Source organism: Nyctibius grandis, chromosome 6 (genome assembly GCF_013368605.1).
Source record: "Nyctibius grandis isolate bNycGra1 chromosome 6, bNycGra1.pri, whole genome shotgun sequence".
NCBI classification, from domain to species: Eukaryota; Metazoa; Chordata; class Aves; order Nyctibiiformes; family Nyctibiidae; genus Nyctibius; species Nyctibius grandis.
The window spans coordinates 78,282,198-78,295,961 of NC_090663.1; the positions used below are offsets into that span (position 1 = coordinate 78,282,198).

Genomic DNA, 13,764 nt, shown 5'->3' on the forward strand with positions numbered 1-13,764 from the left:
TAAATAAATAAAAGGACTAACTGGAAAAACCACCTGAATGGTCTGTCTGATGTTCTCTTCAAGGACCTTGATGGCAAAATGGGAACTTTGTGAGAATTCCCTTGTGAAATGGAAAGCAGCAGAGAAAAAAACCATGTGGCCAGATTCTGACCTGGTCTAAGCAGATACAGCTCAGCAGCTACGAAAGCATACATCTTAGGGCTTAATCACATCAGGTCTGGTTTCCCGTGGTGATCCCAACTCATATGATTACTATGTCTTCATACCTCTTATCATCTCTTCCCACTGCTGCCCTCCCTAAAATTATTCTTGATTGCCAGCTTTAAAAAAAGAAAAGCAACAAAAAAAACACAGGCGCTCATTGCTTACCCATTTCTTTGAATTCTTCATTGGCAAGGTGCAACCATGCTACGTCCACATCATCGAGATCGTAGCGACACATGCTGTCTGCTAAGGTTCGAATGTCAACATAGCCCAGCTCGGGAGGCTCCGAACCTGACGAAACAATGTACTTCCTGGGGCGCGTAAACGTGACAGCTGTCGTCTCAGACACAATCCTAAAACAAACAGACAAGCAGGTATCAGGTGTGCTGGGCTGCTGAGAGACTTGTTTCTAGAGAATTCAAAATGCCTCATTCTAAGTGACTAACAATCATCAGCAATCACCTAACCATCTAAGCAGTCATCTTGCACCACTGAGACAGGAAAACAGTAGAGTGCACTTTCATAACAGATTGGTGGTATTCTAGGAAATTAATTGGACTTGTCTAGAAACCAAATAACCCAATTCATTACCAGAATTCTAAATAAAATGGAAAGATTAGAGGATAGAGCTGTGCTTACTCTTACCTGAAACTGACACTTGTTTAAAGCTAAAGTAGGAAAAATGCATTTATGTAGGGACGGCTGCCATATACACTGATGTTAAACTCTGTTTTAAGACTTTTTTTTAAAAACAGTTTAACTACAATACCAAGATCAAGAAAATTCAAGGAAAAAGGTAGTATTTCCTTCTATATTTGAAGTTTTCTTTCTTACAGTATGTTTCTTCTGAATTTTTTTTATATGTGTGTGAGTAGTGCTAGGGAACTGCCATCTTTGTGAAATTCAGAAGACCTTTCCACAGAGAATCAGTAATTTGCACTAGCTTCACCTTCACTTACCCAAGCAGATCCAAGCTCTGGCATCCTGGGTCTGCATCTCCTCTTTCACAACCACTAATGTCATGCTGGGCCAAGCACAAATATTAATCAGCCGCTGCTGAAACTACCTTCCTCTCAGGTTTTGGAGGCTTCAGTTGGCCAACATCCAACCATGAAAGCATATTTTAGCTGCAAGCCAACTGAAATTTTGTTCACCCACAGGCACTGGCTCAGGAAACGGTAAAGGACCTTCAGCACACAACTTGTTCTAGGTCAGATTCCTCCAATGCCGCAACTTTGCAAAGCCAGGAGCTGGGGACAAAACCACCCAATTCACAAAGGACAGTAGTCATTCTACCAGCAAGCTGGTGACTTCCCTCCAAACACCAAGATAACTCTGTCAGTCCACCTGCAGCGCAGTTCTCTCAGTAGAGAAATTGCACCTTCTCTTAGTTAACTGCACACACTGAAATTCGGTTTGGATTAAACCCACTTCATGACGTAACGCTGGTACCTTCAGGAGCGACAGGCCATGCTGCCAAATGACTGCCTTCTGCAGCACCAGTGTTGATGGTTTTTTGGTGTTTTAGTACTACAAGGGAGGAGATAGCACCACTCCGTGCAGACACAACTTTCTGCTGGGAACAGCCTAAGCTCCCCAACAAGCAGGACATCCTCCACCCTATTTTGCCCTCATCTGAGGTCCAACATGTTAAGTCCTCCTCCCATCAGAAGACCCTGATCTGCCGCTACTGTATCTGCACACATAGATCTCAGTAAACCTTCTACCTATTTCAGTATTAAAATATCACAGACTACTACATCTCACAGAGAATTTACTTTAATCTGAGCACTGCTCTCTGAATCTTCTGTACCTTAAATCCCTTCCTGAGTACCTCTCCATGCAGAAATCATAACCTCTGGGCAGCCCCCTGCACATGCTGTCTAAATACCACTGTGGTGGCACAGAAGAAATAAGCACAGGTAGTTTGGCTTCAAAACAAACCACCTTCATCTCTTTCTTTCTGTGACAGAAAGAAGTAAAAAAAGCAACACTTGCTACACACCAAAAAACACATTCAACTGAATTATCCATCTGACCGCATGCTTACACTGAATCACCACACACACTCACTCCTTTCCCAACCCCTCTGAACCTACTCTTGCTGCCCTGAACAGCTGCTACAAGGCCAAAACCTTTTATTCTCTATTATGTACTTCATCGGCATCAGCTATCTGTACTGTATTTTCCTTCTGTTCTACACCAGCTACTATTTGACTATTGCTGATTCAATTTACAGAACATCTCCCTCCCCTCCCAAAGGTAGGCAGAGAACAGTTCCAGCACTCCAGCACCACCACAGTAGGGCTCTGCAAGTGTTTTGTGAGGGAGCAAACAGGATAATAATCAGGCATCAGAGGATCACTCAGACCAGCAAGTGCTCGCCAAGAGGACCATACAAGCTCAGCAACTAAGAGTGGTGCCTCCTGTGCTGATACCTACAACTGTGGGTGCCCTCCTCCCCTAGCTCCTTTAGTATCTTAAATTTGGAGCAACACCTCTGTTGGCCACTGGCAGAGAAAAGCTCTCTCCCAAGTGACTACTTGGAGCTGACAGAGCCACCAAACCACCTCCCAGAAAGAAACGGGGTGGGGATCCCCTGGAAGGTCTCCCTCTGCTAAAGTCCACAGGTCTCCTGGCCCTCCTACAGCCTTGGGAGATGCTTGAAAGAGAAAGCAGTAGGAAGACAATGTGAGCACACATGCACAATGTGTGCGCATTTACGCAGGGTCTGTGGGAGGTCAGTGTGGAGCTGGCTACGAGCAGGGGAAGAGTATGCTCCCATGTTCTAAACTGCACAGTGGAGGAAAATCCTGAGTTCTCCTTGGAGCTCCACATCCAGTCCTTCAGAAGGAGAAGGAAGGAAAGGATTTACCTGATGTGTGGCTAAGTTCCTCATTGTACAGACCTAGTGGGACTGAGCGGCTGCACAGAACACAAAAAGCACTAACAAACATTCCTGTAGTTCCCCTACTCCAAGGTTAAAGCTGGCAGATGCAAACGTAACAGGAGCAGTGTAGCGTCACCCAGAATGTTTTGCTGTATATCAGAGATTGGGCAGTTCAGAACCCACCAGCACTGGTGGGTCATTTGGTAATGCCTTATGGGCCAGCCTAGACTTACTCAAAGAGATCTAGTATGATTAAATGGCAATAATCCTGTTCTTCTCACTCTCTCCAATCCCAACTAAGCATAAAATAGACAGATGGGCTGCAGCATGCTCCTGCCCTTATAACTCCACTGTTTAATTTTAAACAGAAAACAATACCTAAGTGTAATAAACAAGGTAAGGAAAATACAGGTTTCTTGGATAAGAGACAGAAAATCTCACATTAATGTATTTAGTTACATGCACATCTGGATGGTCCTTAAAACAGTTGAAACGTACAACAAACAATTTCCTAAGTTAGTAAATGAAACAACCAAAAACGTAACGTGAAACCAAAACAAATGCTGTATTTTCTCTAGCCCTTAAATCTGGCTTGTCTTAACTGTTCCTTGAAAGGAATCTATGGCTTGGAACTAAGCACAAGAAGCATCAGACAAGGGCTCTCCCAGCAGTGCTGAGTGAGGTCAAGTCTGGGCTTAAAAATAGAAGCTATTTTTAGGGTTCTGTCATCACACTCCATCCTAATGTAATGCCAAAAATGATTCTCTGACATTCATATTTCAACGCACACGCAGAACAGGCCTGACCCTTGACCTCTCCAACCACTCAAAAAGCTGAGGCAGGTTGCTTTTTGTCTCTGAGAGCCAAGACCTTTCTAGCTAGACACTGTGGAATGAAGCTCAGGAAGCCAAGACAATGTAGACATAAGCTGCTAGCATAAATGTATGTGTATTTGTTTACATTCCTCCAAACTATACCTGGCTACTGGTTCTGGGATGGTCCCTGGGCTAACTGGCACCTGAACTCCCTTTTCCCACTCCTGCCTCCAGGGGTCTGCCAGCACATAGTATTCATCAGGGTTCAGCTGGAAGGAGTCATGTAACTTCATGGCAGTGATCAGGTCCGTTCTGAACACCTGCAAAGAGAGTGACCAAGAGAGAAAAATAGAGACACTGACATTTGATATTTACACTCTATGATTCACAGCTTCAGTGTAACCATGGAGCACAGTGTGTAACAAGGTCACCGTATCAACAGTGAACTAACCCAGCCCACTGCAGGACAGAAGTTTAGCTTCATCGCAGGAAAAGGGGTGGCTGAAGGTGCAAATACTGATAGAATGACTTCCAGCTAACTCCACTACGAATCCTGGTGCTCCCCCTGCACTGGAGACATGATGCTAAAAGGTGCTACTCACTTTTACTCTGTTTTGGCTGCAATAAAAGCTGCAGGAGCTTTGCATCTTAAAACAGCAACACAAGGAAGACTCATTTTTGCTCCAAGGTTTTTTTGGGGTTTTTTTGTTTGGTTTTTTTTTTAATTATTGGAGCTGTGACTAATCCAAAGACATTCTAGAAATTCCCTGTGGTAGAAATCAAGGCATGACTCTACCATGACCAGCCACAAGAGGAAATTCTAAGGAGATGACTCTTCGTGCAAGTATTTAAAATAATAACCCAAAAGATCAAATAAAATGAGACCCAAACTGGAATTCTAGTGGCAGCTCCATGCTCAGCACAGGTGCTTGTTATTCGATCAGCTACAGACTCCTCTGCATCGTAGCCATAATTTTACTTTGCCTTTGCAAAGGCATCCACCTCTAAAATAAGCAGGATGTCTGGCAACTTTGGGGTTAGCAGCAATAAAGCAGCAATGCTGCCTTCAACAAGCCATGGAACAAAATAAAAAGGGATTCACTCTCGTAGCGGGCATGCTGTGGTACTGTTGTGGCAGCTTCAGCCTGGTTTGCCAGCATGGCAGGAAGCAAAGGGTGCTATCACAGGCGTCAGAACTACAAGCCTGCACTTGTTTACACATCTTCCAGCTCTCTCCACCCTGCTCTCCCTGTAAGGCAACGCTGCTGGAGACTACAGCAACTGCACTCAGCACTCCTCACCTCCGCAACCACCAATTTTTAACTGCTCAATGCCACGTTCAAAGGAAAGGGTTAAAAAGCAACCAGATGACAGAAAATCAGCACCACCAGGACAAGAAAAGGGTAGGTAACATCTTAAGAAAAGTTCTCCTGCAGACTTCCCAGTTTGTAGTAGACAGAGTCAACATCCACCCAGCCCCATGCTGCAGTTACAAAGGAAAAGACAGATTATCAGGGCAGTGCTCCTAGATACTCTTATGGGGCTGCTCAGGGGGCAAAGCGACACAACCTCCCAGTCTCCTCCCCAGTCCCAATCAGTGGTGACACTGGCTGTTTTACGTTAGCTCCACCCAACTGTTGCATACGGCTGAGGAAGAACCAGATCTACACGGAGCACTAATTAGGCAGGCCGCTCCAGGACAGCAATTTCTGTTGTACGCTATTCACACACCTGAAATCTCAATACTTTCCCTATGATTTTGGGGAGGTATTTTAGGGAAACAGTGAACCTGATGGTTAACTATACTTCTGAGAATATTTCAAAGTGTGATTTTCCTTACCACACTGCACATCCTGAAACCTCTCCTCTCTCCCAACACACACATACTATCCCCCACTTCTGTCTGTTTCTGTTTCCACTCTGGTTTTGTCATAAAAATAGCATAAAATCATGACGTTTTTCTTAACGCTTGTCTTGACATGTTCAGAACGACTGCCAACATTAAAAAATAAATATTAATATTACCATATGAAGGAAAGGGTGAATGCAGGTAATGAAATATAATGAAATGTTTTAAACAATCAAATTACAAGTCCTGTGAGGCTCCAATCAAGAAATGAAAAATAAGCCACAAAGTAAACTGGCTCACAAAACCAACAAGCACAGCTGACCAGGGGATTCTGCACTTCGAAGTGATTTGAATTAAAGCAATCAATGTCAAATGAAAAGAAGACTAAAAATATAAAACAGGACACAAAACCTGCTCAATCTGAGAGCCAAAGTAACTCAGGCTCTCAGATACATTTGTTGCCAAACTCCCTCAAAAGCAAAGCTAATGCAGCACCTGACAGCCAAGAAACTCCTTCCCAGGCCAGCGGCCCTGTGACACCATTCTTTCTGCTCTAATTTCTGATGCAATCAGACTGCCTGGAGCAAAGCAAAGCTTACAGAAGTGCTGGCTCTCAGAAGCACTGAACACTTCAAAGCTGAAGGGTGAAACTCTGGCCACGCTGAAGTCAATGGGAATTCTGCCACCAACTTCAATGAGACCAGGATTTCACCGGGGGAGTTCAGCAAGTGTCACTTTTCTGCCAGCACACTTATCAGAATAGTGTGCTGTGGTGAGCAGAGACAACGCAAATGGAGGGAGGGAGGAAGGGAGATGGGGAAAAGACTGTGGAACAGAGCTAAAGGGACGTATATGAGAAGTCCATCCAGGCTGAGAAAACACAAAAAAAACAGCACAAAATTGCAAAGATTCTGACAACAAATGCAAGGAAAGGAGAAAACAGAAGCATAGAAAAAACCAGCAGCATGATTTGTAACTATCTCAGATTATTTTTTGATAGCCTTTCATCAGGTAGCTCTCAAAACTGGGCCTAAGGGGCTACTTCTAAGGGATGTACAAAAGACAACTAAGGCAAGCAAGCCTCTGACCAGCAAGAATAAATCACCAGGGGTCTCCACATCCACCAAAAAAAAAAAAAAAGTCTTCAACAGCCAACAAAAAAAAAGAAGACCGGAAAACACCAGAACTAGGTGTAGTTCACAGCGAACAATGAATGGGATTCTTCTTGTAAAAACTATTCTCTGGGACTCGGGTATACTGCCATTGGGGAGATTAATAAAGCGTGTTTTTTCCCAAAATCAATCACTCACTAATGCATCAGAAATATGTGTATTGGGCAAGTTAGTTAAATGAAGAAATTCCATCTCCCAAAGCTAATGCTTTCTTTGCAGCCTCTACAAAGTCCGCAGTGTAGCATTTGCCTGAAGACAGGGAGATTCAGCCAGAACATTTCCAAAGAACTGGATCGCATTTACGTGTTTACTAACAGATGATCAATCCTGGAAAGTTCAAAGATTATTATCTCCCTTGAGAGGATTCCCTCAAAGCGCTACACAAGACAGAACTGTCAGGAAGCAGATTTCTAGTTTGACAAGCACTTTGACAAAGATCACATATCAAGACCCAATACCAACTATGAAATAAATGCACCTAATGTAAATTTTCACTGTTCACAAATCAAGCTACAAATAAACCCTGAAGCCTAAAATACTAGAAAAAAGACTCCGCAGCTACGTTGAATGGGTGTCAGACTATAACAAAATTCACAGATAGGAACTGGTGCTGGCAGTGGCTGTGCCAACAGCTGAACTCCCCAGTCTCCTAGCAAATTGAAAAAAAAAAGACGGATGGGGGGCAGGTGCCAGCTAAAACGTAGCAAAAAGAAAAGTAAATGTAAATCAGAAGAAATTGATCCATTACCAGAACATGTACACAGCTTTGTATTTGACAGATATAACAAAATGCAAAGCAAATGCCAGAAGTACCTCAGAAGGTTTTCGATCTTCATGTCTGGAACACGAAGTCCTCCGATGTCGAGATCTGGAACGATGGGACCAGGTGAACACACCTAGGATACAGAAATGATCAATTGCAGACACTGCTGTCATCTATCAATAAAAGCCTTTGCTCTCTCCGCACACCCAAGAAGGCCAATTGACTTCACAGGGACTATATGAGTAAGGCAAGCCAGAGTCAGGCTTCTATGACAAACCTCCAAAAGACTCTTTCAAAATGAACCAGAAAATAAAAGTTACTCAGTCGTAAACTTCTGTGATCACTCTTCTGGTTCGGTTTTGTTTTGTTTATAATTTTCTACTGATACACGCATGTATTGGCTGCACTGCACTCATCGGCCTTCCACCCAGCATTTGAAGAAAGCTACCTCATAACATGCTTCCCCCTGAGCATCAATAAACCACTTTCTGCAGATTAACAGCTGACCAGGAGGACTGCTAATAGCCTGAGATGTACTCTTCGAAGCTAATATATTGATGTCCTAAATATCTATACCAGTTACCCAATTTTTACCAGAACAAGTCTTTTCGAAATGAAGCACACTGCCATGCACACACAGTAGAGCCCACAAAACAAGCTGCTGTCTCTTCTCCTGAGCAAATCTCGCAGTGTGGTTGCACAATTTTTGTCTGCATAATTATTCACTACGTTCCAAACAAATTATACCTTTTTGCCTTGAAACCTTTTGACAGAGTCTCTGTCAGCTTTCAGAAATATTGTAGCAGGAAAAAAGGAAAGAGAGAAAGAATCTACACTGCATTGACAATGTAGTGCTTTGACACCAGAGTGTATTATACCTGTGCAAATCAACTCATTTTAATTCAGTAAGACTTACAGGTACGGCAGGTTATTTTCCACCACAAACTACACAGCAGTAATGAAAAAAAAGCCAGTAAATCCTTATGGGCTGGAGAGATGAAGGACTTGTAGTGAGGTCTATATGATGGGGAAGCTAGCACCTACATGTTGAACTCTGAAAGATGAACACAGATTTTGCAACTCTGGGCATTAACTGTACACAAATAAAACAGAACCGACACAAAGGCCTTCCCACACTGCTCATTTCTTCACTGCCTGTGCACACAGACGCTAGGAGTAAAAAGTGTAAGGCTACAGCCTATAAGAGCCACACCACCTCACATCATCCAGCAGAAACCCCTTGGGGATCAGAAAGCACTGTTCAAAAACAGATTGCATAGGATGGGGAAAGTTCTCTGTTAAAAAACAAAAATCATTTTCAAAGTGAGGTGACTTTGAAAGTCCACGACTTTCACTGGGAAGATATGACTGAGTAACGAGTCATCAGAAGAATTCGTTATGTTGTAGTTATGCTTTTGTCTTCTCTTTTCAATTAGTAATACAGTAAGATTTCTGCCCCAATAAAAACCACTCTGAATAACAGATGTTACGCAGAACATGCATAACGGTCAAAATTGAAGGTGGTACACAGCAAACAGCTAAAAATCTTACGTTCTGAGGTAAGAATACAGAAAACATTATTTTAAGCAAATATTAGTGTTTTAATATAAAAGCTGGTGATTTGAAAAGTTTTTAAAAAGTCATGGGCACTGTCCTAAGCCCCTCTATTTTACAATTATAATTTTCTATTTCTATGAAGGGAAAAAAAGGGGAAGAAAAAAAAAAAAAGGAAAAAAGTGACCAACTGCCATTTACTAATCTGTGTGGAAAGGCAGACTCCCAAGATCATTTAACTACCGTTCCATTTAAATGTTCTCTTGAAAACTAAAGAAAAAACACAAGCAGCAGTATAAACTCCTTCTGAGGATCTTATCAACCTGCACCCAAAGCTCAACCTAAAAAGTCAGAGTGAAATAAGTGAAATCACTCAAAAAGTGGCAGATATGCAGCTAAAATTCATGACAGAAAACCAGATTTTTCCTGCAATGTAACAATATAAATATTAACATTCAGACAGATGTGATTTCTTCAATCAACGGCCTCAGCAGAAGACACAGACCACATGCATACCCACACAGATTAGTATTCAGTTCTCGTGGGTTCTGATATTTCCATCGCAAGACATTAATATCTGACCAACTATCTGCCACTGAGGTGTTCAGCTAGCCAGACCACTGCACCAGCCAGTCGGACACTTTAATATTTATATTGCTACACTGCAGGAAAAATCTGTTTTTCTGTTACTTCTTTAAAGCGCTATATGAAAGCACACTACGTAAAATCTCCATGTACAAGGGACAACTCAAACGCTGCCAGCCTTTCTCAGGATATGTTATAACAAGTATTTTTTCCATGCCAACTAACTTCCTACAATGAATAAGGGAATAAATTGTTTCTTACATAGAGCTATAATAGCTGTTTCCTTGCACATAACATTGGTGAATGCACAATGAAAACACACAATGTTTTTATAAGTTACTGAAGAGACTGGTGTATTTTTCTGAGCAGTGTAAACTGACTGTACATAATACTAGGAGAAAAAGGTGGAAGAATTTCTCATGGGACTGAGACTTTACTACCCGCTAAGATCTGTAACTGTAGCTAACAGATGACCTTTGGCAAGAGCTTCGCTTCAATAGGGAAAACATTTACTCACTGAATAAACAAAACCCAACTATAAAGCATGCATTCACAGATTCAAACCACCACCACCACCACTCAGACACAAAAGTGCAAGAAATTGAAGGAGTCAGCCAAATAATGGTAAAATATCCACCAGCCCGTAACGGTATTAAATTTAACTACTTTTGAAATCTCAAATACGAGTTTCAACTCTGCTTCCATTAAAGTTAATGGCAAAATATCACTGCATCGAACAGTGCCAAGACCCAAAGCTATACCAATAAAAGTGCAGGAGGAAAATGAAGGATGTTACTTGTCTTTTAAGCATCCTTTCCATATTTTCATACCTAATCCAGAAGAAAGAACTCACTGAAGAAAAAGTTCACAGGCAATTACAGTTGCTTCAGTGATTAATGATCTAATTTTTATGTCTAAATACATGAAGTAAGAACCATTCCTGGGTTATACAGAAGGAACAATCTACTGTGGTCAAAATAAACACAGGATTCAAAACAGCTCCTCTATATTATAAAAGCACATGAACGTAATTGAGTTATTTCAGAAAGACTCCAGATGCTTTTCACCAAAATTATCCTCCTGCATTAAGTATCCAAAATTACTATATTCATAAATAGTTTTCTGAATACTAGCCTCAGTCCCAAACTGGATTAGGATCACCAAGTCTAGAAAAACAACTAAAGATCAAGACAGAGTTAAACCTACTTTTGGTAAAATAACAAAAAAAAAACATAATGGAAGTCTGAATCACTGGGATTTGGAAAATGCAAAAGTTTTCTAAGGTAACATTATATACCTCATGGGAGAGACGAGTTCTACAGCAGATGGAAAATCAATGAGATGTTAAGAGAGCCCATACTACCAAAAGGCATGTGAATAACAGTAAATATGAAAAATACACAACTGCAGAGCACGAAACTAAACAAACACATCCAAAACGTGCATCACTATCATCATTAGACATCAGAGATAAGGGGTCTCTTACCAAGTGCCTATCCTGTTACATGACTGTGCAAGTTAAGGATGAACATAGTAGCCTAGCTAGCATCATCACTCCAGGAGACACACCGAGACCTTTCTGATTCTTTTACAGTTAGCATCCTTTCAGATGGCCTAGGTGTTCGTATGTTTTAAAAGGTTTTCATCACTGAGAACAACGGGAGGAGGATCATACTCTCACTGCGTGGCTCAGTTTTCCCTTTGCATTTATCCACTTATAGACAAAAAGCAAAAAGAAATCCCAAACCACTAATGAGGTGTAATTCACAGCAAGAGAGGCAAAGCTCTAACACACTAATGGTGCTGGAAAGGCAACTTCTAAGACTCGAGCAGGAAAACCTTCTGTTCCCCTACGCCATTATATACACCTTACAGTGTAAACACAGTGTTTTTATAATACTGCTACAGGGTCTATATAACACATACACCTCCTGATAATAAAAGAAAGCAATCAAGGAGTGTGAATTCTTTTTCAGTATTTGTGAAGAACACATACTTCCCAAAAGGAAAAACATAATCAATTTTAACTGTATCAATTTATTAAATGATCTGTCAATAATATGTTTTGATTCCAAAAACACCCATCAAAACAGAAGATTCCTCGGGACCAATAAAGCAATTCAAGCCCTCGGGGAATTCTACCCCACAACTAATACACTACTCAGCATGAGCAGAAAAGGCTCAGCTATTATGTATGATGCATAAGGCTGTTGTAAAGCCACCTGCAAGGCACCCAGCTGTGTCCCTGGAGAACTACCTGCTGCTACAGCCTCTCAACACTTCAAAGCCTCAGATCACTGGCCGTTCTCCCACCGTAAATACACTCCCGCTACACCATTACACCAGGCAGCACAACAGAGCAAAACATAGATGTACATCTGGCTGTCACTTCTGCTTAACACTGGCATTTCCAGATGCCTGTACTGTTCCTCAACTCACTCTGAGACCAAGTAGGTGCTGCTGCCAACACTCTGTCAGAAAGATTTGCAGCCTGAAGAGAAAACATAGATGCTCAGAGTCTCCCCATTTACTGCCTGGCCCACAACTCTCTACAGTAAGGCTTTATGTCACTTAGAAATAACTCCACCTGTCTAGACCCAAATTCCAGCACAAATAAAACAGAAGCACACTATTCTATGGGCAGTTTTCCATTATGTTAGGTATAGAAAGAGCCGTCTGTGCAGAAGTCTTCAGGCCTTATCAAACAGAAAGCAGCACGTATGTAATCACAACCCGTGGCATCGTTTCACATAACCAAATTCCCCTTCTCACGCTTCTGTTGCTGGAGGATTTGCCCATCTATCTTCCTTATCTTTATATAATAGCCTATTATTATACAATAATCTCACTCAAGATCAAAACAGAAAAAGCAACGGCCTTTTATCTCTTGTCAACACCAATGCTACTCAAAATTCAGTGTCATTTGACGACTACCCAATTCTAGCTGCTGAACAATGCACGGATCCATACGATCTCTGCAGTGCTTTACAACACCACTGTACAACTGCTCAGTATCTGACACACATAATGAACAGTCTTTGCAGCTCCCTGCCACAGCAGTTCAATACAAGTTCCCTCCTATGATCGCTTTTCTCAAACACACACAAAACCACACAGAGGCACATGTCACTCTTCCAACAGTGAGGAACTCCTAGACCCCATCTTATTTTTTATCACAAGAGCCAAGTGCCACTCTAGCTCCCTAGCCCAAGGCTTCCCACTGTAGCAATGTTTTACCGTAACAGTATACAATGTTTTAGCGCAAGTTTAATACAGGTTATCGAAGTCAATTTGAGCACCCCCCAAGTCAGCATTCACAGGTTGATAACGTGATGTTGTCAGGCCTTAAAACTCCAGTGGACTTAGGCATACTCAATATAGCAGTCTTCTAAAGAAAATGTGCCTCCCCAAGAACGACAGCGATGATTATGTGATGTCCCACCCTCAGATGCGATACCCTCTCAGCCCAGATAAGTCTTTCAAATCACTCTTCCAGAGTGCGCAGAAGCGTTAACAACTTCACCAGAAGTCACCCTAACCTTCAGGTAAGACGCTAGTTCTGACCATTTGTCATCACTCCAAATGCCACAACCCTTTTTCAAAAGCATAGTAGTGACCGCTAAACTTGCTGCTTTGCCCAAATTCTAGCACTGTAACTGCGTTACATCCTGTTGTTTAATCACCATCCCTCACCTACCAGCCAGTTAACTGAAAACCAAAAAATGTTCTTCACTTTTCATAAAATGCTGCACAGCATTCATTACACGCACTGCTAAGTAATTGCCACATTTCAGGCCAGCAGCGGCTGCAATTCTGTGGTAAATGATGTACACACCTAAGGTTGTGTACTCAGCAACCGTTGTGAAGGCACTCTGGGATCCATCTCAAACACAACAGGCACCCACTGGGATGAAAAGCCCTTTCTAAACCTA

The 13,764-nt window shown here is 42.0% G+C and overlaps 1 protein-coding gene across 7 annotated transcripts in view; it reads right to left on the bottom strand.

The window, feature by feature from the left end:
* The window catches only part of JADE1 (jade family PHD finger 1), a 60,731-nt gene that overhangs the window by 13,838 nt on the left and 33,129 nt on the right, over positions 1–13,764 (bottom strand). For 6 of the 7 annotated variants that reach the window (XM_068404342.1, XM_068404340.1, XM_068404343.1 and 3 more), the window contains 3 exons: positions 7,744–7,826; positions 4,072–4,229; positions 370–557 (listed from right to left, as the gene is read on the bottom strand). In XM_068404342.1, the coding sequence (XP_068260443.1) occupies positions 370–557; positions 4,072–4,229; positions 7,744–7,826 (429 nt within the window). The remainder of the gene's footprint in view (positions 1–369; positions 558–4,071; positions 4,230–7,743; positions 7,827–13,764) is intronic. The other variant, XM_068404344.1, reaches the window with a different exon arrangement.